Source organism: Coregonus lavaretus (assembly GCF_964263955.1).
Source record: "Coregonus lavaretus genome assembly, chromosome: 2".
Lineage (NCBI taxonomy): Eukaryota > Metazoa > Chordata > Actinopteri > Salmoniformes > Salmonidae > Coregonus > Coregonus lavaretus.
In genome coordinates, this window is record NC_139989.1 from 3,211,996 (window position 1) to 3,239,844 (window position 27,849).

At 42.6% G+C, this 27,849-nt stretch overlaps 3 protein-coding genes across 3 annotated transcripts; all 3 read left to right on the top strand.

Moving 5' to 3' along the window:
• The first annotated feature begins 7,011 nt into the window (after positions 1 to 7,011).
• On the top strand, positions 7,012 to 15,176 carry apodb (apolipoprotein Db). The gene is made up of 5 exons (XM_084187658.1): positions 7,012 to 7,141; positions 8,491 to 8,605; positions 8,754 to 8,875; positions 9,048 to 9,133; positions 14,446 to 15,176. The coding sequence occupies exons 2-5, from the start codon at positions 8,495 to 8,497 to the stop codon at positions 14,670 to 14,672; spliced, it is 546 nt and encodes a 181-aa protein (XP_084043784.1). The 5' UTR covers positions 7,012 to 7,141; positions 8,491 to 8,494; the 3' UTR covers positions 14,673 to 15,176.
• Positions 15,177 to 17,105: 1,929 nt separating this feature from the next.
• LOC311144037 (otospiralin-like) lies at positions 17,106 to 18,472 on the top strand. Its single transcript, XM_084179964.1, has 4 exons — positions 17,106 to 17,176; positions 17,462 to 17,530; positions 18,095 to 18,121; positions 18,274 to 18,472. Exons 2-4 carry the CDS (start codon positions 17,470 to 17,472, stop codon positions 18,459 to 18,461), a joined length of 276 nt encoding a protein of 91 aa, XP_084036090.1. The 5' UTR covers positions 17,106 to 17,176; positions 17,462 to 17,469; the 3' UTR covers positions 18,462 to 18,472.
• Positions 18,473 to 19,095: 623 nt separating this feature from the next.
• LOC311143180 (COP9 signalosome complex subunit 9-like) lies at positions 19,096 to 27,695 on the top strand. Its single transcript, XM_084178963.1, has 3 exons — positions 19,096 to 19,254; positions 21,909 to 21,981; positions 27,469 to 27,695. Exons 1-3 carry the CDS (start codon positions 19,186 to 19,188, stop codon positions 27,504 to 27,506), a joined length of 180 nt encoding a protein of 59 aa, XP_084035089.1. The 5' UTR covers positions 19,096 to 19,185; the 3' UTR covers positions 27,507 to 27,695.
• The last annotated feature ends 154 nt before the right edge of the window (positions 27,696 to 27,849 follow it).

A 27,849-nucleotide genomic window follows, 5' to 3' on the forward strand; every position in this document is an offset into this window, starting at 1 on the left:
GAAGCTCTGGTGAACTCCATTCCCAAGAGGGTTAAGGCAGTGCTGGAAAATGATGGTGGCCACACAAAATATTGACACTTAGGGCCCAATTTGGATATTTTCACTTAGGGGTGTACTCACTTTTGTTGCCAGCGGTTTAGACATTAATGGCTGTGTGTTGAGTTATTGAGGGGACAGCAAATGTACACTGTTATACAAGCTGTACACTCACTACTTTACATTGTAGCAAAGTGTCATTTCTTCAGTGTTGTCACATGAAAATATATACTCAAATATTTACAAAAATGTGAGGGGTGTACTCACTTTTGTGAGATACTGTATATATGGTTTCCACCTTAATTGGGAAGGATGGCCTCGTGGTAATGTCTGGAGCGGAATCAGTGGAATGGTATCAAACACATGGTTTCTATGTGATGCCATTCGCTCCATTTCAGCCATTATTATGAGCCGTCCTCCCCTCAGCAGCCTCCACTGATGGTTTCTTGTTTACTATTGCTGTACACCACTTCCTGGTTACCCACCAGTTGTTTGATGTAGGCCTCCAGGTTGCCCGTAGCATCGTCCTTCTCAACCAATAGGCTCCGGATCTCCTCCAGTTCATCCATCAGCTGCTCTGATTCATGGATTGACTGCTTCATCCTGACAAACACACACACACAAATAATGATGAACAGACTGACTGATTGATGGTTACATCTGACTTGGTTGTGCAGGGCAGTGTGTGTGGTTGCTAATACAGTTACCCTTTGACTTGGTTGTGCAGGGCAGTGTGTGTGGTTGCTAATACAGTTACCCTTTGACTTGGTTGTGCAGGGCAGTGTGTGTGGTTGCTAATACAGTTACCCTTTGACTTGGTTGTGCAGGGCAGTGTGTGTGGTTGCTAATACAGTTACCCTTTGACTTGGTTGTGCAGGGCAGTGTGTGTGGTTGCTAATACAGTTACCCTTTGACTTGGTTGTGCAGGGCAGTGTGTGTGGTTGCTAATACAGTTACCCTTTGACTTGGTTGTGCAGGGCAGTGTGTGTGGTTGCTAATACAGTTACCCTTTGACTTGGTTGCGCAGGGCAGTGTGTGTGGTTGCTAATACAGTTACCCTTTGACTTGGTTGCGCAGGGCAGTGTGTGTGGTTGCTAATACAGTTACCCTTTAACTTGGTTGTGCAGGGCAGTGTGTGTGGTTGCTAATACAGTTACCCTTTGACTTGGTTGCGCAGGGCAGTGTTCTCGGTGCGTAGCAGTGTGTTGCTGTCATCAGCTACGTCCACTGTTCTCTGCAGCTCTGAGTTCAATTGCTTCAGTCTGCTTCGGGAATACACCAACTCTGCTAGAACATCACGCCTCTCCTCTGAACTCCTACAAACCCACACGTTAGAAAGTGGTAAGTACACCACCTGCTATCACAACAGCCTTGGTGTCCAGATCACTAAGGACCTATCATGGTCCAAACACACCAACACAGTCGCTAAGAGGGCTCGACAACGCCTCTTCCCCCTCAGGAGGCTGAAAAGATTTGCCATGGGCCCTCAGATCCTCAATAAGTTACACAGCTGCATCATTGAAAGCATCTTGACTGGCTGCATCACCACTTCGTATGGCAACTGCTTGGCATCCGACTGCAAAGCGCTACAGAGGGTGGTGCGTACGGCCCAGTACATCACTGGGACTGAGGTCCCTGCCATCCAGGACCTCTATACTAGGCGGTCAGAGGAAGGCCCCAAAAATGGTCAAAGACTCTAGCCACCCAAGTCATAGACTGTTCTCTCTGCTACCGCATGGCAAGCAGTACCGGAGCGCCTGGGACCAAAAGGCTCCTTAACAGCTTCTACCCCCAAGCCATAAGACTGCTGAACAGTTAATCAAATGGCTACCCGGACTATTTGCATTGACCCCACTTTTATTTTGCACTGGCTCTATGCACACTCACTGGACTCTACCCACACATTCACACATACTATACTGACACTCCAACACACACATACACTCTCACACACACACAGACACACTTTCACACTCGCTGCTGCTACTCTGTTTATTATATATCCCGATTGCCTAGTCACTTTTACCCCTACCTACATGTACATATTACCTCAATTACCTCAACTACCTTATACCCCTGCACATTGCTACCGTTACTCCTTATATATAGCCTCGTTATTGTTATATTATTGTGTTACTAATTCCTTTATTTTTGTTGCTAATTGTTCTTACTTTTTAACTGCATTGTTGGGAATGGGCTCCTAAGTAAGCATTACACAGTAAAGTCTACACCTGTTGTATACAAATACAATTGTATTTGCTAGGAGTTGTCTGGGTGTAAGGCACTCACAGGTCTGCAGAGTTGAGGATCCTCTCCTCCTCTGACACGTACAGCCTGACAGACTCATCATTCTGCTTCTCCTCTGAAACACACACACACACAAAACATCAAAACAGACACACAACCCCCCCCTCCCCACCCCACAACACACACACCTTTGAATTGGTTGTAAAGAGCAGCCAATAACTTATTAAAAACTCACCTTCATAATCATAGCCATCATCTTCCACTGAGTCTGACCTAAACACACACACAGAGCAGCGAAATGTGTGGACACACAGATTTGAGCAGATAGAGGAAGGCTATGGCTATAACTGTGTGTGTGTGTATGTTCACCTTAGCTGGTCTGGGCTGGCATACATATCCCTCCATCTGGGTCCCCCGGTGCTACCTACACAGGGGACAGGAAAGAGGAGAGAAAGGACCAAGTGTTACACATACATCCCTGATGTGTCAATGAATCTGACTACTACTGCATGGTTGACACCTCAAGAGCCCAGTTCCATCTCATTTCCCACTCTCACAACCAAGACCCCAGTTCCACCCCACTTCCCACTTCCCACTCTCTGAGTTGATAAGGTAAATAATCCAAATTGGACAAAATTGTATATTGTTCGACAAGTCGACACGCACCATTAGAAGAGGGTGCGACCACTAACCCACCATCATCTTCCCATTGGCCAGCCTCGGCAGGCCCCCGGTACCGGCCCCGCCGCTCATCTTCCCATTGGCCAGGCTCGGCAGGCCCCCGGTACTGGCCCCGCTGTTCATCTTCCCATTGGCCAGCCTCGGCAGGCCCCCGGTACCGGCCCCGCTGCTCATCTTCCCATTGGCCAGCCTCGGCAGGCCCCCGGTACCGGCCCCGCTGCTCATCTTCCCATTGGCCAGCCTCGGCAGGCCCCCAGTACCGGCCCCGCCGCTCATCTTCCCGTTGTCGTGAACCCTGGTGACCTCGGAGGAGAGCTGGGAGGTCGAGCACCGAGCATGATGTCACACCGTGGGGGGCACAGTTTAATAGACCCAGCTGCTGCAGCCGCCTCGTCTACATTAGAACCACAACAACTTCATCTGGAAAGGCTTTAAGCCTACATACACATCTCTGAAAGTGCTAACAAATATATTACTGTAAAGCAAAATGGCAGACTACTAGTACAGTACTCAGGTGAGCTTTATTGACATGAAACTGAAATAATCCGATGTTGCCAAAGCAATACACCATTTTTTTTTGTGTTGGCACAATATGAACGAATTCTAGATATAACTATATATTACCTCAATGGGGAAGGAGACGGTCCTGCGCAGCATTCTCCCTCAAAGCCCCAATGCCGCTGGAAATCTGTCAGCTACAGACCATTTCAGACCATTTCTAAGATTCAAACAGTGTGCTGTTACAAATGACAAGTCAGGAGGTAAAGACAGGTCAGTAGCTATCTACTAGGACAGCTACATCATTCATGAGCTTGAAAAATAATGCCAAAAAGGTTCAGTTCATGTAGGCGTTTATGACGTCACAGTATAAACATCACCCATGCCATCACACTAACAACCAAGCCTCCAAAGGCTAAGCTAAGTAGCTAGTTAGCTGTCCGTCCTTTTCAACAGGAAAATGTGATCAGTTTCAGTTTTCAGCTACTATTATAGCAATGTTGTTGCTTATCTCTCTTAGTTAGCGAACAAGCTAACTTTAGCTAAAGCGTGATCGCAAACCGACTAGCTAACGTTACCAGCTAGCTAATGTTAAAACTAGGTAGCTAATGGATATTTTTCCATCAAGTAGCTAGCTAACAACAGTGACGTAATATATGAATGGCAGATTCAAGTCTTTGTTGACTAAATAAAAGTATTTTAACTATCTAGCTAGCTAATTATTCCAGTTTAATTTACCTACCAATTACTCTCCCCTGACCTCCGTCTCCCTAACCAAAGTAGTGCGCACGATCAACTATAACTTCAGCCAATCAGTGCTCGGTTTCATTATCACTGGACTCGACTCACTGGACTGATTCCTATGTTTTTATTTATTTTATTTTAGGTACTCAGTTGGGATTGCTCATGCTATGTTTTGTCTTGAGAAGCTCTGAAGCCACCAGTCGGCCATATTGGCACTCCCCAGAAGGAGCAGTCCTCCATAGGAACGAATGGAATTCTACAATATTTCAATTAAATGTTTCAAGGACAAAATTACATGTATTTAAGTATTTTTTCTGTAATGGGGACAGTAACTTTAGTCACCTCAAAAATGTTTTAGCTCACATAATATAATTTAAAAGTATGCATTAAGGTGTCTGTAATAGAATAAACGTGGCAAAACGAATGTAGACATTAATAAGTGCATTTCCATAGCTTCCAAAATACTTTTTACAATGGTGGGAGAGTCCCAATATTGAGGCTCGATGTCTTCAACACAGCGCCTTCAATAAGTAATCTAGTGTATATATAAACCATTGGTCTCTACCAGTGGTCTCAACCACAGATAGAAGGGGTTAGTTACCAATATGATATTTCTCTCAACTTAATGTTGAGAGTTATAACAGTAGAATACACAAGGTGCAATTTCAAAATGTGTTTGTGCATCAGCAATTTTCCTGTTGTTATGTTTTGTTTTTATTTTTAAAACAACTTTGAGATTCTTCTTGTATTGAAAAGCGCTATATAAAATAAATCCATTATTATTATTATTATTATGATTATATTTAGGCTCCTCCCCACAGGGCCAATGGGGTGGCGAACTATATTGAGGGCGTGGCCAAAGTAAAAAACGCCTCCCAACCAACCATGTTGGTTGTCAGCTTTTTCAAAGATGAGACGTGGACCTAGTCCCAACCACCCCTAGCTTCTAGCCCCAAATCAACCCTGAACCCCCTGCCCCTACCTCACCTATCTCTCTCTGTGTGTCTAGGTTTCCCAGGTGATCTATACTGGGTTCTGTGTACAGACTACAGTAGTTTTTCTCTGGACTACTCCTGCACAGATTATTAAGACTGGCCTGGGAATTCCTAACCAATTTGTAACTGAATATGACTTGGAATCACAGGAGGTTGGTGGCACCTTAATTGGGGAGAGCGGGCACGTGGTAATGGCTGGAGCGGAATTGGTGGAATGGTATCAAATACATCAAACTGCTATAAATCTATAAATCACTGCTAGGCAAATCCCTGTCTTATCTTAGCTCACTGGTCACCATAGCAACACCCACCCATAGTCTGCGCTCCAGCAGGTATATCTCACTGGTCATCCCCAAAGCCAACACCTCCTTTGGCCGCCATTCCTTCCAGTTCTCTGCTGCCAATGACTGGAACGAACTGCAAAAATCTCTGAAGCTGGAGACTTATCTCCCTCACTAACTTTAAGCATCAGTTGTCAGAGCAGCTTACCGATCACTGCACCTGTACACAGCCATTCTGAAATTAGCCCACCCAACTACCTCATCCCCATATTGTTATTTATTTTGCTAATTTGCACCCCAGTATCTCTATTTGCACATCATCTTTTGCACATCTATCACTCCAGTGTTAATACGAAATTGTAACTATTTTGCACTATGGCCTATTTATTGCCTTACCTCCATAACTTACTACATTCGCACACACTGTATATATATTTTCTGTTGTATTTTTGACTTTATGTTTTGTTTACCCCATATGTAACTCTGTGTTGTTGTTTTTATCGCACTGCTTTGCTTTATCTTGGCCAGGTCGCAGTTGTAAATGAGAACTTGTTCTCAACTGGCTTACCTGGTTAAATAAAGGTTAAATAAAAAAAATATTTAAAAAAACACATGGTTTGATGCCATTCCATTCGCTCCATTCCTGCCATTATTATGAGCCATCCTCCCCTCAACAGCTTCCACTGCTTGGAATGGACTGCTGTAGTAGGAATGTGAATTGACTTATTTGGAATCCAACACCCCTAGGTCTGTTCCATGTCGACTTTGCCTGGATTCTTGCCTGCACACGCTCATTGCCAGTGATGTCATCAGTCATCTCCATGGTGTCCAGGAGGCCATCAGTGGGGACCTCAGATCAGACAGGCTGTGGCCTGAGAACAAACACACAGGCACACAGACACACACACACGTTTGTTTTACTATCCTTGTGGGGACCAAACAATAGATTCCCAAACCCCTAAACCTAACTCCTGACCCTACACCTAACCCCTAACCCTAATTCTAACCTTAACCGTTACCCTAACCATAGACCTAACCCCTAAGCCTTTAATAGCCTTTTTCCTTGTGGGGACCGGCGAAAGGTCCACACTTCTCCGAATGTTCCTTGTTTTACTGTCCTTGTGGAATTCTTGTTCCCAAAAGGATAGTAAAACCAAACACACAGGCACACACACACACACACACACACACGCACACACACACACACACACACACACACACATAGCTTAGTAACTGTAACTACATTATCTTATGAAATAATTAAGTTATATTTCATTTGTTTTCTTTTGTTTGTTCATTTGAAGACTATTGGGATGGGGCCTAACTCACTGTGATTTTCCTGTAATAGAACGATAAGAGGAGGCGAAAGCCTGAATCAGCAGTTAAATGACAAGACAGCATCTTCTGATAAACACACAACAGACACATTCTCTCTCTCTTTGCCCCCCTCTCTCCAGACTGCACCCAGAGGGAACGGTCTCATGACAACAATTTCGCTAATCACCTGCCTTGTGCTGGGTGCACTCTCAGACAGACAGACACACCCTCACTCTCTGTCATACCGAGACCTAAGCGATACAGCAACTTTAGGAAATATATTCTGCTGAATATACATATTTGTGCAGTGGCTACTTCTTGATAAAGTGTGTAAGCGCACAGGTAAGAAACATTTATCTTATAGGTCTGTAGGTTGGAGATGGTGAAAAAGTATTATTTATACATTTATTATGTAACATATTTGGGTGTCTAGAAATTCATTCGATAAAGTTTGTAAATAGCATACTGGTAAGAACTGATAAATATTCAAATAACAGTAAACAAAAAAAAAGACTATCTAAAACATGATGCATGCTTGGAACATAGTAATGTAAAGTGACTGTGGTTGTGTTCGTAAATTCAATCTGGAGTGCGTAAATTCAGCGCGTTGTCAGATTGTCCGTTCGTAAATTCAGAGCGTTTCGGCTCTCGGAGCGTTAAGAGCGCACACTGGACGCTCTGGCCGAGGAGTAGGGTTGATCCGAGCGTTCTGACCACACAACTGCAGTCAAGCACCCAAGCTTAATTGGCTAACGTTGGCTAGCTAGCTAGCTACTTTCCGACACAAATGAGAGAACACTTCACTCTGACCATTTTACTCGCCCTAGCAGAGCTGGTTAGGCTGTTTTAATGTTATCCAGAGCGTTGGTGACTGTAACTGTGCTGCTGGCAACACATTAATTACGCTTTTTTGCCGACGTTCACTGACACCGGCCATATTCAACAGGTGTTGAGCGTTCATAAATTCATCAGTTATTCTGCGCTCTGGCACACTCAGACGAGAGTGCTCTGAAGTCGGAGTAGATAGACAGAGTGAATTTACGAACGCACCCTGTGTGACGTCATGGGATGACATTTGGCTGAACTCCTTTGTCAATGTAGCAAAAGTCGATGTAAACAGATCATATTGAAATAAATAGTAGTCTAGCCTACAGTGGAGTAAGTAGGCCTTTATGTAGTCCTGAAAGGCATCTGCTAAATAAAAAGTATTATCGTTATTTTTAAGTGTACAGTATAACATTATGTTTTTGACACTTTGTTTTGCCCTGTCTTTTTTTACAACCCGTCTTTGAGATTTAGGTGCAAAGCTTTCTATTTAAATCACACTGGCAGGATTCAGATGTTGTTTTTCAATGTAGGATGAAGGTCATAAGACCATTGAGGCTGGTATGTTTTGTATTCTGAGGGTTGGGCACAGTTCCCATAGGGGCTCACACACAGTGTCCCCATCATATAAACAAGTTCACAGGGACGGGAACTGGAGGAACAGGTGTAGCTGTATAGGTGTCATGTAGACTGCCTGAAGAGTTTAATTGCTCAGATGGCATGTCAAGGGACAAATGATGGAATGCAAAGGATTTCAGATAGTCACGCTAACCTGTTGTCACGGTTACCTGTACTTCAAAGGCATACAGCTTTACAATACCTCATGGCTTTACTGTTCTTCCCCATCTGTTCTCTTCTCCCATAAGAAAAATGTTTCCTATATTTTGGATCCTCCTCCTTCTCCCTCTGGTCTCCGCCCAGACATACCACTGGGGTCGATGCCCCACCCCCAGCGTCCAGCCCAACTTCAACCTGCAGCAGGTACACACACAAACACACACACACACACACACACACACACACACACACACACACACACACACACACACACACACAAACACACAAACACAGAGCTTTTTTGTGATCTAAAGCGTACCTTTTTAACAACCCCTTCTCCTACCCTTATCAGTTCCTGGGCACGTGGTATGAGATAGCGAAACTTCCAGCATCCTTTGAGAGAGGGAAGTGCATCCAGGCCGATTACTCTCTGAGGGAAGACGGCACCATCAGAGTCCTAAACTCCCAGTTCTAGTTAGTATTTATTTGTGTTTGAGTGTGTATGTGTGTGTCTGAACTATGTCTAACCTTACCTCATACATAGACATTTAGAAGTCGACTGTCCTCCCTGAACTGAAAGCTAGTACGGTTTTCTCATAGACATGGTTTTTCTAAAAGAGTTAACAGTGTATATCTCTGCCTCCAGTAAAGGTAAGGTGCGGACTCTGGAGGGGACAGCAGTGGTCAAAGACCCAAACAACCCAGCCAAACTGGGAGTCAGCTTCTCCTACTGTGAGTCTCTGCTGTCTATAACTCTATTACCATGACTTTATCAAGTCTCTACTGAGTCTCTACTGTCTATAACTCTATTACCATGACTCTATCAAGTCTCTACGGAGTCTCTACTGTCTATAACCCTATTACCATGACTATATTAAGTCTCTACTGTCTATAACTCCATTACCATGACTATCAAGTCTCTACTGAGTCTCTACTGTCTATAACTCCATTACCATGACTCTATCAAGTCTCTACTGAATCTCTACTATCTATAACTCTATTACTATGACTCTATCAAGTCTCTACTGAGTCTCTACGGTCTATAACTCTATTACCATGACTCTATCAAGTCTCTACTGAATCTCACTGAATCTCTACTGTCTATAACTGTATTACCATGACTCTATCAAGTCTGTCTATAACTGTATTACCATGACTCTATCAAGTCTCTACTGTCTATAACTCTATTACCATGACTCTATCAATTCTCTACTGAGTCTCTACTGTCTACAACTCCATTACGATGACACTATCAAGTCTCTACTGTCTATAACTCTATTACCATGACTCTATCAAGTCTCTATATAGTCTCTACTGTCTATAACTCTATTACCATGACTATCAAGTCTCTACTGAGTCTCTATTGTCTATAACTCTATTACCATGACTCTATCAAGTCTCTACTGAGTCACTACTATCTATAACTATATTACCCTGACTCTATCAAGTCTCTACTGACTATAACTGTATTACCATGACTCTATCAAATATCCACTGTCTATAACTCTATTACAATGACTCTATCAAGTCTCTACTGTCTATAACTCTATTACCGTGACTCTATCAAGTCTCTACTGAGTCTCTACTGTCTATAACTCTATTACCATGACTCTATCAAGTCTCTACTGAGTCTCTACTGTATATAACTCTATTACCATTACTCTATCAAGTCTCTACTGAGTCTCTACTGTCTATAACTGTATTACCATGGCTTTATCAAGTCTCTTGTCTATAAATGTATTACCATGACTCTATCAAATCTCCACTGTCTATAACTCTATTACCATGACTATCAAGTCTCGACTGAGTCTCTACTGTCTATAACTCTATCACCATGACTCTATCGAGTCTCTACTGAGTCTCTACTTTCTATAACTCTATTACCATGACTCTATCAAGTCTCTACTGACTATAACTGTATTACCATGACTCTATCAAATCTCCACTGTCTATAACTCTATTACCATGACTCTACCAAGTCTCTAATGTTTATAACTCTATTACAATGACTCTATCAAGTCTCTACTGTCTATAACTCTATTACCATGACTATCAAGTCTCTACTGAGTCTCTATTGTCTATAACTCTATTACCATGACTATCAAGTCTCTACTGTCTATATCTCCATTACCATGACTATCAAGTCTCTACTGAGTCTCTACTGTCTATAACTCCATTACCATGACTCTATCAAGTCTCTACTGTCTATAACTCCATTACAATGACTATCAAGTCTCTACTGAGTCTCTACTGTCTATAACTCTATTACCATGACTATCAAGTCTCTACTGAGTCTCTACTGTCTATAACTATATTACCATAACTATCAAGTCTCTACTGAGTATCTACTGTCTATAACTCTATCACCATGACTCTATCGAGTTTCTACTGAGTCTCTACTGTCTATAACTCTATTACCATGACTCTATCAAATCTCTACTGTCTATAACTCCATTACCATGACTATCAAATCTCTACTGAGTCTCTATTGTCTATAACTCTATTACCATGACTCTATCAAGTCTCTACTGTCTATAACTCAATTTTCATGACTATCAAGTCTCTACTGAGTCTCTACTGTCTATAACTCCATTACCATGACTCTATCAAGTCTCTACTGTCTATAACTCCATTACCATGTCTATCAAGTCTCTACGGAGTCTCCACTGTCTATAACTCTATTACCATGACTCTATCAAGTCTCTACGGAGTCTCCACTGTCTATAACTGTATTATCATGACTCTATAAAGTATCTACTGTCTATAACTCTATTACTATGACTCTATCAAGTCTCTACTGAGTCTCTACTATCTATAACTATATTACCATGACTCTATCAAGTCTCTACTGACTATAACTGTATTACCATGACTCTATCAAATCTCCACTGTCTATAACTCTATTACCATGACTATATCAAGTCTCTACTGTCTATAACTCTATTACCATAACTCTATCAAGTCTCTACTGAGTCTCTACTGTCTATAACTCCATTAACATGACTCTATCAAGTCTCTACTGAGTCTCTACTGTATATAACTCTATTACCATGACTCTATCAAGTCTCTACTGAGTCTCTACTGTCTATAACTGTATTACCATGGCTTTATCAATTCTCTTGTATATAACTGTATTACCATGACTCTATCAAATATCCACTGTCTATAACTCTATTACCATGACTATCAAGTCTCGACTGAGTCTCTACTGTCTATAACTCTATTACCATGACTCTATCAAGTCTCTACTGTCTAACTCTATTACCATGACTATCAAATCTCTACTGAGTCTCTACTGTCTAACTCCATTACCATGACTCTATCAACTCTCTACTGTCTATAACTCCATTACCATGACTATCAAGTCTCTACTGAGTCTCTAATGTCTATAACTCTATTACCATGACTATCAACTCTCTACTGAGTCTCTACTGTCTACAACTATATTACCATGACTATCAGGTATCTACTGAGTCTCTACTGTCTATAACTATATTACCATGACTCTATCAAGTCTCTACTGAGTCTCTACTGTCTATAACTCTATTACCATGACTCTATCAAGTCTATACTGAGTCTCTACTGTCTATAACTATATTACCATGACTCTATCAAGTCTCTACTGACTATAACTACATTACCATGACTCTATCAAATGTCCACTGTCTATAACTCTATTATCAGGACTCTATCAAGTCTCTACTGTCTATAACTCTATTACCATGACTCTACCAAGTCTCTACTGAGTCTCTACTGTCTATAACTATATTACCACACCTCTATTAAGTCTCTACTGAGTCTATACTGTCTATAACTCTTTTACCATGACTATCAAGTCTCTACTGAGTCTCTACAGTCTAAAACTCTATTTCCATGACTCCATCAATTTTCTACTGAGTCTCTACTGTCTATAACGTATTACCATGACTCTATCAAGTCTCTACTGTCTATAACTCAATTACCATGACTATCAAGTCTCTACTGAGTCTCTACTGTCTATAACTCCATTACCATGACTCTATCAACTCTCAACTGTCTATAACTCCATTACCATGACTATCAAGTCTCTACTGAGTCTCTACTGTCTATAACTCTATTACCATGACTATCAAGTCTCTACCGAGTCTCCACTGTCTACAACTCTATTACCATGACTCTATCAAGTCTCTACTGAGTCTCTGTCTATAACTCTATTACCATGACTATATCAAGTCTCTACTGAGTCTCCACTGTCTATAACTCTATTACCATGACTATCAAGTCTCGACTGAGTCTCTACTGTCTATAACTCTATTACCATGACTCTATCAAGTCTCTACTGTCTATAACTCCATTACCATGACTATCAAGTCTCTACTGAGTCTCTACTGTCTATAACTCCATTACCATGACTCTATCAACTCTCAACTGTCTATAACTCCATTACCATGACTATCAAGTCTCTACTGTCTATAACTCTATTACTATGACTATCAAGTCTCTACTGAGTCTCTACTGTCTACAACTCTATTAACATGACTATCAGGTATCTACTGAGTCTCTACTGTCTATAACTATATTACCATGACTCTATCAAGTCTCTACTGAGTCTATACTGTCTATAACTCTATTACCATGACTCTATCAAGTATATACTGAGTCTCTACTGTCTATAACTATATTACCATGACTCTATCAAGTCTGTACTGACTATAACTACATTACCATGATTCTATCAAATGTCCACTGTCTATAACTCTATTATCATGACTCTATCAAGTCTCTACTGTCTATAACTCCATTATCATGACTATCAAGTCTCTACTGAGTATCTACTGTCTATAACTCTATTACCATGACTCTATCAAGTATCTACTGAGTCTCTACTGTCTATACCTCCATTACCATGACTATCAAGTCTCTACTGAGGCTCTACTGTCTATAATTCTATTACCATGACTCTATCAAGTTTCTACTATCTATAACTCCATTACCATGACTATCAAGTCTCTACTGAGTCTCTACTGTCTATAACTCCATTACCATGAATCTATCAAGTCTCTACTGTCTATAACTCCATTACCATGACTATCAAGTCTCTACTGAGTCTCTACGGTCTATAACTCTATTACCATGACTCTATCAAGTATCTACTGAGTCTCTACTGTCTATAACTCTATTTCCATGACTCTATCAAGTCTCTACTGAGTCTCTACTGTCAATAAACTCTATTATCATGACTCTATCAAGTCTCTACTGAGTCTCTACTGTCTATAACTCTTTTAGCATGACTCTATCAAGTCTCTTCTGAGTCTCTACTGTCTATAACTCTATTACCATGACTATCAAGTCTCTGCTGAGTCTTTACTGTATATAACTCCATTACCATGACTCTATCAAGTCTCTACTGTCTATAACTCCATTACCATGACTATCAAGTCTCTACTGAGTCTCTACTGTCTATAACTCTATTACCATGACTATCATGTCTCTACTAAGTCTCTACTGTCTATAACTATTACCATGACTAGCAAGTCTCTACTGAGTCTTTACTGTCTATAACTATATTACCATGACTCTATCAAGTCTCTACTGAGTCTCTACTGTCTATAACTCTATTACCATGACTCTATCAAGTCTCTACTGACTATAACTGCATTACCATGACTCTATCAAATCTCCACTGTCTATAACTCTATTATCATGACTCTATCAAGTCTCTACTGAGTCTCTACTGTCTATAACTCTATTACCATGACTCTATCAAGTCTCTACTGAGTCTCTACTGTCTATAACTCCATTACCATGACACTATAGAGTCTCTAATGAGTATCTGCTGTTGCAGAGGTCTTGTTACTCTAGTGTACTGGATGATCTAACCCTGTCTCACTCCTCTCTGGAGTCAGAGGTTCGATGTTGATGAGTTCAGCTCTGACTCAGGGCCTGTGAGAGAGGACAGTTAATCTGATAATGACATCATCTCTGTGACTCTGAGTCTGTGTCTGTCTTAATCTCTATCCTCTCGACCTCTTCTCCCTCCCCCCATCTTTCCAACCCTCTCTCAGTCACTCCCTACAGTCCGTACTGGGTGGTGAGTACTGACTATGTGAGTGGAGCGGTGGTGTACAGCTGTACTGACGTGTTAAGGATTTTCCATGTGGACTACGCCTGGATCCTGGGACGCTCCCGCTTCCTGCCCGCTGAGAAAGTAGAGTATGCCAGGCAGCTGCTGGCTAAAGAAAACATTGACACCTTCAAGATGAGTGTTACCGACCAAACGGGTTGCGACTAGATGGAGGTTCAGAGGTCAGCGGTTAGGGTTTGTAGGGTCAAAGGGTTATTTATGTCCAATTACCTTGCCCTAATGCCATAGACACTTCTCCCCTACTCCCAATGCCCTATCCCCATGTCATTTCAGCCCCACCTCTATAGATACAGACAGAAATACAACGACTATCAAATACTAGACCTAGTATCCACCTCTAGTGTCTAATAGTTTATATACACTGACAAAACAGTTGGTCTTATAATCTTACCATCAAACATATTACTACCTACCATCTCATTTCGACTATCTATCACATGTATTTTATATTTAGAGACTTTATGATCTGTAGTTGGAGATCTGTTAGTTTATAAATGTGGTTTGATTGATTAAATGTCTAGCTACACAACGATGGGGATGGTTGCTTCATGGGATGAATAGAATGCTGACAGCATGAGTCAGTTATCTGGCCTCAAACTGAAGACATGGGGTTTCTGTATATTATGAATTAAAGTTTCATTTTGAAATCAGACTGATGATTGTTTTTTCTTCTGCAACAGTGGTTAGATTGCGTGTGGAATAAACAATATCTACTGTTCCCTCCTGAGCGTCTAGTCAAACAGCAAGTACTGATATGGCCACTATAAAGCAGGGGTATCAAACCATTGACAGTGGAAGAATAGCAAACAATCCTCAGGCAAACACACACACACACACACACACACACACACAGAGACATGGCTATACAGTGGGGAGAACAAGTATTTGATACACTGCCAATTTTGCAGGTTTTCCTACTTACAAAGCATGTAGAGGTCTGTAATTTTTATCATAGGTACACTTCAACTGTGAGAGACGGAATCTAAAACAAAAATCCAGAAAATCACATTTTATGATTTTTAAGTAATTAATTTGCATATTATTGCATGACATAAGTATTTGATACATCAGAAAAGCAGAACTTAATATTTGGTACAGAAACCTTTGTTTGCAATTACAGAGATCATACGTTTCCTGTAGGTCTTGACCAGGTTTGCACACACTGCAGCAGGGATTTTGGCCCACTCCTCCATACAGACCTTATCCAGATCCTTCAGGTTTCGGGGCTGTCGCTGGGCAATACGGACTTTCAGCTCCCTCCAAAGATTTTCTATTGGGTTCAGGTCTGGAGACTGGCTAGGCCACTCCAGGACCTTGAGATGCTTCTTACGGAGCCACTCCTTAGTTGCCCTGGCTGTGTGTTTCGGGTCGTTGTCATGCTGGAAGACCCAGCCACGACCCATCTTCAATGCTCTTACTGAGGGAAGGAGGTTGTTGGCCAAGATCTCGCGATACATGGCCCCATCCATCCTCCCCTCAATACGGTGCAGTCGTCCTGTCCCCTTTGCAGAAAAGCATCCCCAAAGAATGATGTTTCCACCTCCATGCTTCACGGTTGGGATGGTGTTCTTGGGGTTGTACTCATACTTCTTCTTCCTCCAAACACGGCGAGTGGAGTTTAGACCAAAAAGCTCTATTTTTGTCTCATCAGCCCACATGACCTTCTCCCATTCCTCCTCTGGATCATCCAGATGGTCATTGGCAAACTTCAGACAGGCCTGGACATGCGCTGGCTTGAGCAGGGGGATCTTGCGTGCGCTGCAGGATTTTAATCCATGACGGCGTAGTGTGTTACTAATGGTTTTCTTTGAGACTGTGTTCCCAGCTCTCTTCAGGTCATTGACCAGGTCCTGCCGTGTAGTTCTGGGCTGATCCCTCACCTTCCTCCTGATCATTGATGCCCCACGAGGTGAGATCTTGCATGGAGCCCCAGACCGAGGGTGATTGACCGTCATCTTGAACTTCTTCCATTTTCTAATAATCGCGCCAACAGTTGTTGCCTTCTCACCAAGCTGCTTGCCTATTGTCCTGTAGCCCATCCCAGCCTTGTGCAGGTCTACAATTTTATCCCTGATGTCCTTACACAGCTCTCTGGTCTTGGCCATTGTGGAGAGGTTGGAGTCTGTTTGATTGAGTGTGTGGACAGGTGTATTTTATACAGGTAACGAGTTCAAACAGGTGCAGTTAATACAGGTAATGAGTGGATAACAGGAGGGCTTCTTAAAGAAAAACTATCAGGTCTGTGAGAGCCGGAATTCTTACTGGTTGGTAGTTGATCAAATACTTATGTCATGCAATGAAATGCAAATTAATTACTTAAAAATCATACAATGTGATTTTCTGGATTTTTGTTTTAGATTCCGTCTCTCACAGTTGAAGTGTACCTATGATAACAATTACAGACCTCTACATGCTTTGTAAGTAGGAAAACCTGCAAAATCGGCAGTGTATCAAATACTTGTTCTCCCCACTGTATGTGGGCAGTGGTTGTGACAAGGGTATGTGGGGAGAGGTGTGTGTGTATGTGTGTGTGTGTGCATATTGGGGGACACACGTGATCTTACAACAGGATCCTGCTCCCTCATTTCTGCCGTGAGCTTTAGACTCCTCTGGACCTGAGACATACAGCATCTCTGGAACGACACACACAGGTAAAAATAACCAGACTCTTCTCATTACAACCAGGCACAGAGATGTTTGAATGTGTTGAATAGACTGGTGTTGTTGTTGTAGTTGTTTTTAGTATTTGTACAGTTTTGAGTTAGTAGTTTATAGTGTAGTTTATAGTGTAGTTTAAAGTGTAGTTTAAAGTGTAGTTTAGGGTGTCGTTTAGGGTGTCATTTATGGTGTAGTTTAGAGTGTAGTTCAGGGTGTTTATCAGTAAACTCTGGGCTATGCGTCTAATATGTATGTTTATTCTGTGTTTGTGTTTTCAGAAGTCAGGATGAAGTTGCTGGTTCAGCTTAGAATTCTCTTCCTCTGTCTCATCGCCTGTAAACTCACTGGTGAGTCTCTCCTCCTCCATTAAATTGATGCTGCACATAACAGTCTCTTTCTCAGCAATGTTGTCTTACTAACTCTTACTAATCATCAGAAACCTCTGGGACACCCTCAGTTATATTATCTTCTGCTTGCTCTTCGGGGGTTTAGGCCGGGGTTGATGTTAAACATTTTACGTAAAATCTATTAGTAAATAGTGCTATATGTGTAATTCATATTAAAGTGCCATAATAAGTACGCAGTATTGAAGTTAACTGACTCATATGGCAGATAACTATGACTAACTGGTGTATTCAGTAAGGACAGATTGCTGCATTCATAAGGTGAGGTCTGCTTTGAGTCCTGCATGTGTACAAAGAGCAATGTGTGTGTGTGTGTGTGTGTGTGTGTGTAAACCCAGTGAGGAATAATATTTGAGGAGGAAGGAAGTTTCTTAAGGTATCCCAGAGTCCTCAGAGGAGGGGCTAATTTTTCCGGACTCTCAATCGAGTCTTTGTGTGTGGAATAATTGGAACGATTCAGAATACTAAACTCCATCTCTCCCATCTCTCTCCCTCTCCCTCTTACAGATGCCAGAGCCTTCACCCCTGAAGGAGGTAAAATAGGGACACACTCACACACACCTCTATATACACACAGACCTTCTGTAGCATGTACTGATAGGCTCTACTTGATTATTATATTATGTAGACTTCCTTGGGGTTGTCAGTCAGTGAGTGATGTGATTTGTTTCTGTCTGTGTCTGTAGTTCCATACGACGAGCCCCCGGCAGTCCCCTACTGGCCTTACACCACCTCAGACTTCTGGCACTACGTAGAGTACTTCAGGTCTATTGGAGCCTACAACCACATCAACGAAATGGCCCGGGCCTTCTATGCTCACCAACACTTGGGAGACACACTTGGATATGAGACCAACGAGGGACACGAACACTGAGGAGAGAGAGGAGACGGGAGAGAGGGAGGGAGGGTAGAGAGAGAATAGAGAGGGAGGGAGGGTAGAGAGAGAATAGAGAGGATGGGAGAGGGTCAGGAAGGGAGAAGAGAGGGGGAGAATGAGGAGAGGGGGATGGACGGAGGGAAAGAGGCCCCATAAGGATATGTAATATTGTATATTGAAATGCATTTTAAAAATATGAGGTTATATAAACAAACATATTTTAACTTATCATGAAATATATTAATGTGTCTCACACAACTGAAAAAACATATGAATTCCAACGGATATAACGGCTATAATATAAAACGTTACATAAATGTAATGTGCAATATCAATAAAATTGGACCAGAAATTTGATCTCATTGTCATCATTTACCATATTTTATGTGGATCTTGGAAGGATTGAAAAGTAATAGGGATTTTGTGTGAGGAAGTTATAGGTTTTCCATCCTTCGGTATGTAACTCCTTTCATCACCCATCATCATCATGTACCATGTTTTACCTAAGTCTGTAGCTATACCTGGCTATCTTCTGTAGCCTACCTTCGCTTCAATCTGTACACCCAAACCACCGTTGGTTCCTTGTGTAAGTCAAGCGCATTATACTGTTATCAAAGCAGGAAGTGGTGTTACACGGAAAAGGGTCCGGTTTCTATTGTTTACGTTGATAGAAAACAGCTAGCTAGCTAATATTCATTACGATACCTAGTCAGAAACAGAAATGATAATGAAACCAGCGGTGGACGAGATGTTCCCTGAAGGCGCCGGACCTTATTTGGATCTAGACGAGGTTAGTAAGTTAATCATCAGGCGACACGAGAGACCTAGCCTAGCTACAACTTCAACGCTAACCTAGCCACCAGCTAGTTAACGTTAGTGACTCGGATAGAAAAAACGCTGTCGTGTTCAACACACAGTTGTTGGGAACTTGCTACTACTAACGTTAGCTAGCTATATGTAGTAAATCTAGGTAGTTATGCATTTTGTCAGAGAGAGGCTAGAAACGTGTATAACTGTAGTACAGAGTGCATGGCGGGCGCTAGATCTGCAATATCGTCTATGCTTGATGCAATCTCTATTGCACTCCACACTGCCCTTTCCCACCTGGACAAGAGGAACACCTATGTGAGAATGCTATTCATTGACTACAGCTCAGCGTTCAACACCATAGTGCCCTCAAAGCCCATCCCTAAGCTAAGGACCCTGGGACTAAACACCTCCCTCTGCAACAGGATCCTGGACTTCCTGACGGGCCGCCCCCAGGTGGTAAGGGTAGGTAACAACACATCTGCCACGCTGATCCCCTCAGGGTGCGTGCTCAGTCCCCTCCTGTACTCCCTGTTCACCCATGACTGCATGGCCAGGCACGACTCCAACACCATCATTAAGTTTGCCGACGACACAACAGTGGTAGGCCTGATCACCGACAATGATGAGACATCCTATAGGGAGGAGGTCAGAGACCTGGCCGTGTGGTACCAGGATAACAACCTCTCCCTCAACGTGCTCAAGACAAAGGAGATGATTGTGGACTACAGGAAATAAAAGAGGACTGAGTACGCCCCCATTCTCATCGACAGGGCTGTAGTGGAACAGGTTGAGAGCGTCAAGTTCCTTGGTGTCCACATCACCAACAAACTATCATGGTCCAAACACACCAAGACAGTCGTGAAGAAGGCACGACAAAGCATATTCCCCCTCATGAGACTGAAAAGATTTGGCATGGGTCCTCAGATCCTCAAAAAGTTCTACAGCTGTACCATCGAGAGCATCCTGACTGGTTGCATCAGTATGGCAACTGCTCGGCCTCCGACCGCAAGGCACTACAGAGGGTAGTGCGTACGGCCCAGTTCATCACTGGGGCCAAGCTTCCTGCCATCCAGGACCTCTATACCAGGCGGTGTCAGAGGAAGGCCCTAAAAATTATCAAAGACTCCAGCCACCCTAGTCATAGACTGTTCTCTCTGCTACCGCACAGCAAGCGGTACCGGAGCACCAAGTCTAGGTCCAAAAGGCTTCTTAACAGCTTCTACCCCCAAGCCATAAGACTCCTGAACAGCTAATCATGGCTACCCGGACTATTTGCATTGCCCCCCCCACCCACCCCACCTCAAACCCCTCTTTTACGCTGCTGCTACTCTGTTTATTTTTTATGCATAGTCACTTTAACTCTACCCACATGTACATATTACCTCAATTACCTCGACTAACCGGTGCCCCCGCACATTGATTCTGTACCGGTACCCCCTGTATATAACCTCCCTACTGTTATTTTATTATACTGCTGCTCTTTAATTATTTGCTATTTAAATTTTTTCTTAAACTGCATTGTTAGTTATGGGCTTGTAAGTAAGCATTTCACTGTAATGTTTACACCTGTTGTATTCGGCGCATGTGGCAAATACAATTTGATTTGATGTGCAACGCATTAGCCCTTGATCATGACTCTCTGTTCCATTACATTACAAATACGAGTCATTGGACGAAGGCGTCTTCTGTACGAGGGTAGTTTGTTAAGAGCGGTGATGCTCGGTCTGAATATTAACACGCATCGCTTGCGGTACGGTTTTGGAAGCATAAGGACCTTATCTTTCATATAAAAAATAAAGGTTACATTGATACACACCTTTATAGGGTTAGTGTTCCCACACGGCCATTTATTCATCTTACAGCGCTTGTTTACGGAAAACAGATGGAATGACGGGTGACCACCTGTGCAAATTAGCTATCTAGCGTGCTCCGAACACCTGTGTGTAAGCCTAACTCAGGAAGTGTAGCAGAAGTGTAGTTTCATCAGAAGGAGGCACCCATAGCTGTATGGATCTGTGCAAACCTGCTACAGTAAGTGCATCTTTTATTTGAAGGATTCTATCTCGCTGATGAAAGATAAGGACCATATGTTTCGAAAGCCGAATTGCAAGTGATGATTATTGACGTTTCTAAACGTAAAACACAGCGTTGGGATCGTAGTTCACATGAGCCAGTCGTGGGCGAAGCGGAGGGCTGAAAACTGTAGGGAGAAGGCAGAATGCTGACTAGAGTTTTTCGAGAACTAGATGTGCATGCCCAGTAATACACTCATGGACCGGCTCGTACATAAAGCATCGTCCATTCAGACTGCAAAGGCATAATTTCCATTCTTAACTAGTTTTAATGGCGAGAAGGCAGAAAACTCTAGGCAGCATTCTGCCTTCTCCCTACAGTTTTCAGCCCTCAGCTTTGCCAACGAATGAAGGATGCTTTATGTACGAGCCAGTCCACGGGGGACACGAGTGTATTACCGGGAATGCACATCAACACAGACAGTTTTTTGACCTAAATTGTCACCTTTTTGTCTGTAGAGTGAACTGTCTTTGATTTCTAGCTCATGTGTTTGCTTTACATTGATAAATGGGTTACATTGTTTTAAAACTGTTTCTGTGTGTGCGTGTGTCTGTTCTTCAGGCAGGGGGCAGCAGCGGTCTGCTCATGGACCTGGCAGCAAATGAGAAAGCAGTGCACTCAGACTTCTTCAACGGTCAGACAGACACACAAATAACACATACAGTGGGGAAAAAAAGTATTTAGTCAGCCACCAATTGTGCAAGTTCTCCCACTTAAAAAGATGAGAGAGGCCTGTAATGTTCATCATAGGTACACGTCAACTATGACAGACAAAATGAGATTTTTTTCCCCAGAAAATCACATTGTAGGATTTTTAATGAATTTATTTGCAAATTATGGTGGAAAATAAGTATTTGGTCAATAACAAAAGTTTCTCAATACTTTGTTATATACCCTTTGTTGGCAATGACACAGGTCAAACGTTTTCTGTAAGTCTTCACAAGGTTTTCACACACTCTTGCTGGTATTTTGGCCCATTCCCCCATGCATATCTCCTCTAGAGCAGTGATGTTTTGGGGCTGTCGCTGGGCAACACAGACTTTAAACTCCCTCCAAAGATTTTCTATGGGGTTGAGATCTGGAGACTGGCTAGGCCACTCCAGGTCCTTGAAATGCTTCTTACGAAGCCACTCCTTCGTTGCCCGGGCGGTGTGTTTGGGATCATTGTCATGCTGAAAGACCCAGCCACGTTTCATCTTCAATGCCCTTGCTGATGGAAGGAGGTTTTCACTCAAAATCTCACGATACATGGCCCCATTCATTCTTTCCTTTACACGGATCAGTCGTCCTGGTCCCTTTGCAGAAAAACAGCCCCAAAGCATGATGTTTCCACCCCCATGCTTCACAGTAGGTATGGTGTTGTTTGGATGCAACTCAGCATTCTTTGTCCTCCAAACACGGCGAGTTGAGTTTTTACCAAAAAGTTCTATTTTGGTTTCATCTGACCATATGACATTCTCCCAATCCTCTTCTTGCTTCAGACGGGCCTGGACATGTACTGGCTTAAGCAGGGGGACACGTCTGGCACTGCAGGATTTGAGTCCCTGGCGGCGTAGTGTGTTACTGATGGTAGGCTTTGTTACTTTGGTCCCAGCTCTCTGCAGGTCATTCACTAGGTCCCCCCGTGTGGTTCTGGGATTTTTGCTCACCGTTCTTGTGATCATTTTGACCCCACGGGGTGAGATCTTGCGTGGAGCCCCAGATCGAGGGAGATTATCAGTGGTCTTGTATGTCTTCCATTTCCTAATAATTGCTCCCACAGTTGATTTCTTCAAACCAAGCTGCTTACCTATTGCAGATTCAGTCTTCCCAGCCTGGTGCAGGTCTACAATTTTGTTTCTGGTGTCCTTTGACAGCTCTTTGGTCTTGGCCATAGTGGAGTTTGGAGTGTGACTGTTTGAGGTTGTGGACAGGTGTCTTTTTATACTGATAAGTCCAAACAGGTGCCATTAATACAGGTAACAAGTGGAGGACAGAGGAGCCTCTTAAAGAAGAAGTTACAGGTCTGTGAGAGCCAGAAATCTTGCTTGTTTGTAGGTGACCAAATACTTATTTTCCACCATAATTTGCAAATAAATTCATTAAAAATCCTACAATGTGATTTTCTGGATTTTTTTTCTCTCAATTTGTCTGTCATAGTTGACATGTACCTATGATGAAAATTACAGGCCTCTCTCATCTTTTTAAGTGGGAGAACTTGCACAATTGGTGGCACAATTGGTACTCTGTTAAGTATTTATGCATAGTCACTTTAACTCTACCCACATGTACATATTACCTCAACTACCTCAACTAGCCGGTGCCCCCGCACATTGACTATGCAACGGTACCCCCCTGTATATATAGCCTCCCTACTGTCACTTTATTCTATTGTATATATAGCCTCCCTACTGTCACTTTATTTTTACTTCTGCTCTTTTTTTCTCAACACTTTTTTGTTGTTGTTTTATTCTTACTTTTTTGTTTAAAATAAATGCACTGTTGGTTAAGGGCTGTAAGTAAGCATTTCACTGTAATGTCTGCACCTGTTGTATTCGGCGCATGTGACCAATAAAATTTGATTTGATTTGATTTGACTAAATACTTTTTTCCCCCACTGTATATACAGTGAGCACCATAGTTCATTGGACAGTGACCTTTTTTTGTTGTTGTTATTTTGGTTCTGTACTCTAGCACTTTGAGTTTGAAAGGATACAATGACAATGAGGGTGAAGTGCAGACTGTCAGCTTTAATTTGAGGGTATTTTCATACATATTGGATGAACCGTACCGGTACTACAAGTATTTGTTAAATTGGCTTCACAGATGTGTGTCGTTAGGCAGGTGTATTCATTTGTGTCGTTAGTGAATGCAGGAGAGCTGTTGATGAATAGTATTGATTCTAGACTTTGCTATTGCCTTTGGAGGTTGTTGTTGGGGTGTGACAACATGAGGAAGACAGCAGTGTCGATGCAAATGAAGCTGGCCGTCATAAGGCTCAGAAATGAAAATCAATCAATCAGGAACATTGCAAAAACCCTGGCCATGCCCAAGTCAACAGTTTGGTTCATCATTAACAAGAAAAAAACTACAGGTGAACTCAACTACAGGAGGCTCTCCTGTAGCTCAGTTGGTAGAGCATGGCGCTTGCAACGCCAGGGTTGTGGGTTCGATTCCCACAGGGGGCCAGTATGAAAAATGTATGCACTCACTAACTGTAAGTCGCTCTGGATAAGAGCGTCTGCTAAATGACTAAAATGTAAAATGTAAATGTAATGTCAAAAGACCCGGTAGACCGAGGAAGACCACTGTAGTGGATGACCGGAGAATACTCTCTATGGTGAAGAAAACCCCCCTGACAACAGCCCAACAGATCAAAAACACTCTCCTGGATGCAGGTGTAGATGTGTCAAAGTCTACCATACGTAGAAGACTACACCAGCAGTACTACAGAGGGTACACTACAAGATGCAAACCACTGATAAGCCTGAAGAACAGAAAGGCGAGATTACAGTTTGCTAAAAAGCACCTAAAAGAGCCCCAAGAGTTCTGGAAAAAAGTATTGTGGACAGATGAGACAAAGATTAACACGTACCAGAGTGATGGAAAGAGGAAAGTGTGGAGAAAAAAAAGAAATGCCCATGATCCAAAGCATACCACCTCATCCGTGAAACATGGTGGAGGGGGTGTTATGGCTTAGGCCTGTATGTCTGCCAGTGGAACAGGTTCTCTTGTCTTCATTGATGATGTGACTGCAGACAGAAGTAGAAAAATGAATTCTGAAGTCTACAGAAATATTTTATCTGCTCAGATAAAACCAAATGCCTCCAAACTCATTGGACGGCACTTCATCATGCAACATGACAATGACCCTAAGCATACTGCTAGAGCAACGAAGGGGTTTTTGATGGCCAAAAAGTGGAAAATCCTTGACTGGCCGAGTCAATCACCGGATCTGAATCCAATTGAACATGCATTTTACATGCTGAAGAGGAGACTGAAGGCAATAAGTCTCCGAAACAAGCAGGAACTGAAGATGGCTGCAGTACAGGCCTGGCAGAGCATCACCAGGGAAGATACCCAGCGTCTGGTGATGTCGATGCATCGCAGACTTCAAGCAGTCATTGCATGCAAAGGATATGCGACCAAATATTAACAATGATTACTTTATTCTACATTATGTTAAACTGTCCAATGTTTTTTGATGCCCGAAAATGGGGGGAGGACCATGTACAAAAGCTTCTATAATTTCTAAACGGTTCATCCAATATGTATGAAAATACCCTCAAATTAAAGCTGACAGTCTGCACTTCACCCTCATTGTCATTGTATCCTTTCAAACTCAAAATGCTAGAGTACAGAACCAAAATAACAAAGAAATGGTCACTGACCAATGAATTATGGTGCTCACTGTATATCACACACACACACACACGGTAGAGGATAGGCGGGCTGGAGGCTAGACTAGAGCAGTGTTTCTCAAACCTATCCTTGAGTACCCCATTTCACTTATTTGTTATATTCCAGTACTAGCATGATTTAAACTAATCGAGTGCTGATGAGTAGTTGACCAGTTGAATCAGGTGTGCTGGTGCTGGAATAGATAAAATAAGTGGAATGGTTGGGGGAAACATTGGGCTAGACTGGGTAGAGAAGGATCTAGGGGGCTAGGGAGGGTGTTCTGTGTGTGTTTGCTTTGCCAACAGGGCCGTCTCACAGAAACTAACGTGTCTTTTCCCTGTAAACCTCAATTTACAACACACACCACACGATGTAGCTAATGTGTTTTCCATCTGGCAGTGTTAGCCACAGGACAAACCGTTTATGGCTCAGCAACACATGACCTAGAAACTGATCATTAAAAAGAGGAGAGGAGAGGAGAGAAGGAATAGTTAAAGGGATACTTTGGGATTTTGGCAAATGAGGCCCTTTATCTACTTCCCCAGAGTCAGATGAACTTGTGGATACCATTTTTATGTCTCTGCGTGCAGATTGAAGGAAGTTGCTATTAGCGCTAGCGCAATTGCTAACTAGCATGTTAACATATACCCATAGACTTGTATTCATTGTGCTAACACTAGTTAGCATTGGCTCGCAAAACTACCTCTAACTTTCTTCATACTGTATACAGAGACATAAAAATGGTATCCACGAGTTCATCCGACTCTGGGGAAGTATCCCTTTAACTATTCCTTCTCTCCTCTCCTCTCCTCTCTATATACTGTATACAGAGACATATCCCAAAGTATCCCTTTAACTATTCCTTCTCTCCTCCCCTCTCCTCTCTATATACTGTATACAGAGACATATCCCAAAGTATCCCTTTAACTATTCCTTCTCTCCTCTCCTCTCTATATACTGTATACAGAGAAATATCCCAAAGTATCCCTTTAAAGGGAGATGTAAAAGGTAGTACTAGGCAAGGGAGGAGGAGAGGAGAGGAGAGGGGGAGTAGAGAGAAGAGGAGAGGAGAGGGGGAGTAGAGAGAAGAGGAGAGGAGAGGGGCAGTAGAGAGAAGAGGAGAGTAGGTAAAGGATAGGAGGAATGTCAGGAGGAGATGAGATAGGTAAGTAGGAAAAGGAGGAGAGGAGAGGGGGAGTAGGAAAAGGAGGAGAGGAGAGGGGGATGATAAAGTGGTTTATGGTTCCTGTTAGACTGAAACTCAGCAGGACACCTAGCCAGCCTGCCGCTTTGAACACACAAACACACTCACACACACCACGTATCACACAGGCACTCACGCACACCCAGCAGAAAAACACATTCCCCTGTGTTTCTGTGGTGTCAGTGATTTTGCCTTTGAGTGGTTGTAGTTCCCGTAAAGCAGCAATCACAGTTGTTAACACCAAACCTCTCCTATCCTTAGGGAACCTAAAGTCCTGAGGCATTACACACCAAATACTGACCTACAGTACTACTGCATGACCTGTTATGAATCGTACTACATACTGGACTACTATTTTAGGATGTTTTCAAACTTCAGCATGCATATACTGTATCATGTCACTCAGCAGATAGGAGCTGTCAATCAAATCAGAAACTCACTGATGTGTTCTCTCTGTCTCTTCCCCATCTGTGTCTCTCTCTCTCGGTCTTTCCCTCTCTCTCGGTCTGTCTGTCTACCTGTCTCTCTGTCTCTCAGACTTTGAGGATCTGTTTGATGAGGAGGACCTGCAGTGAATGAGGAAGACCCTATATACCCATGATCACCTGTGTGTGTGTGTGTGTGTGTTTTGTGTGTGTGTGTGTGTGAGAGAGACATTACAATCGTAAGAACTGTGAAACCAGAACCATTTTCATGGTGGAAGTGCTTTTGAAGAACCCCACCTCATTTCCACTGTGTTTGTTAAATAAAGCCTTTTCTAAAAAGCAGGTGTAGTGAATTCTGTGGATCCCATGCATTCCATAGATGGGCTAAATGATCAGTGTGGGTTTTGAGCCGTCATGTTTCAATGTGCTGCGGCAGGCAGGCAGGTCTGTAGGCGCTGAGAAACACCTGTTAGTGAAGAAATAATTACATATG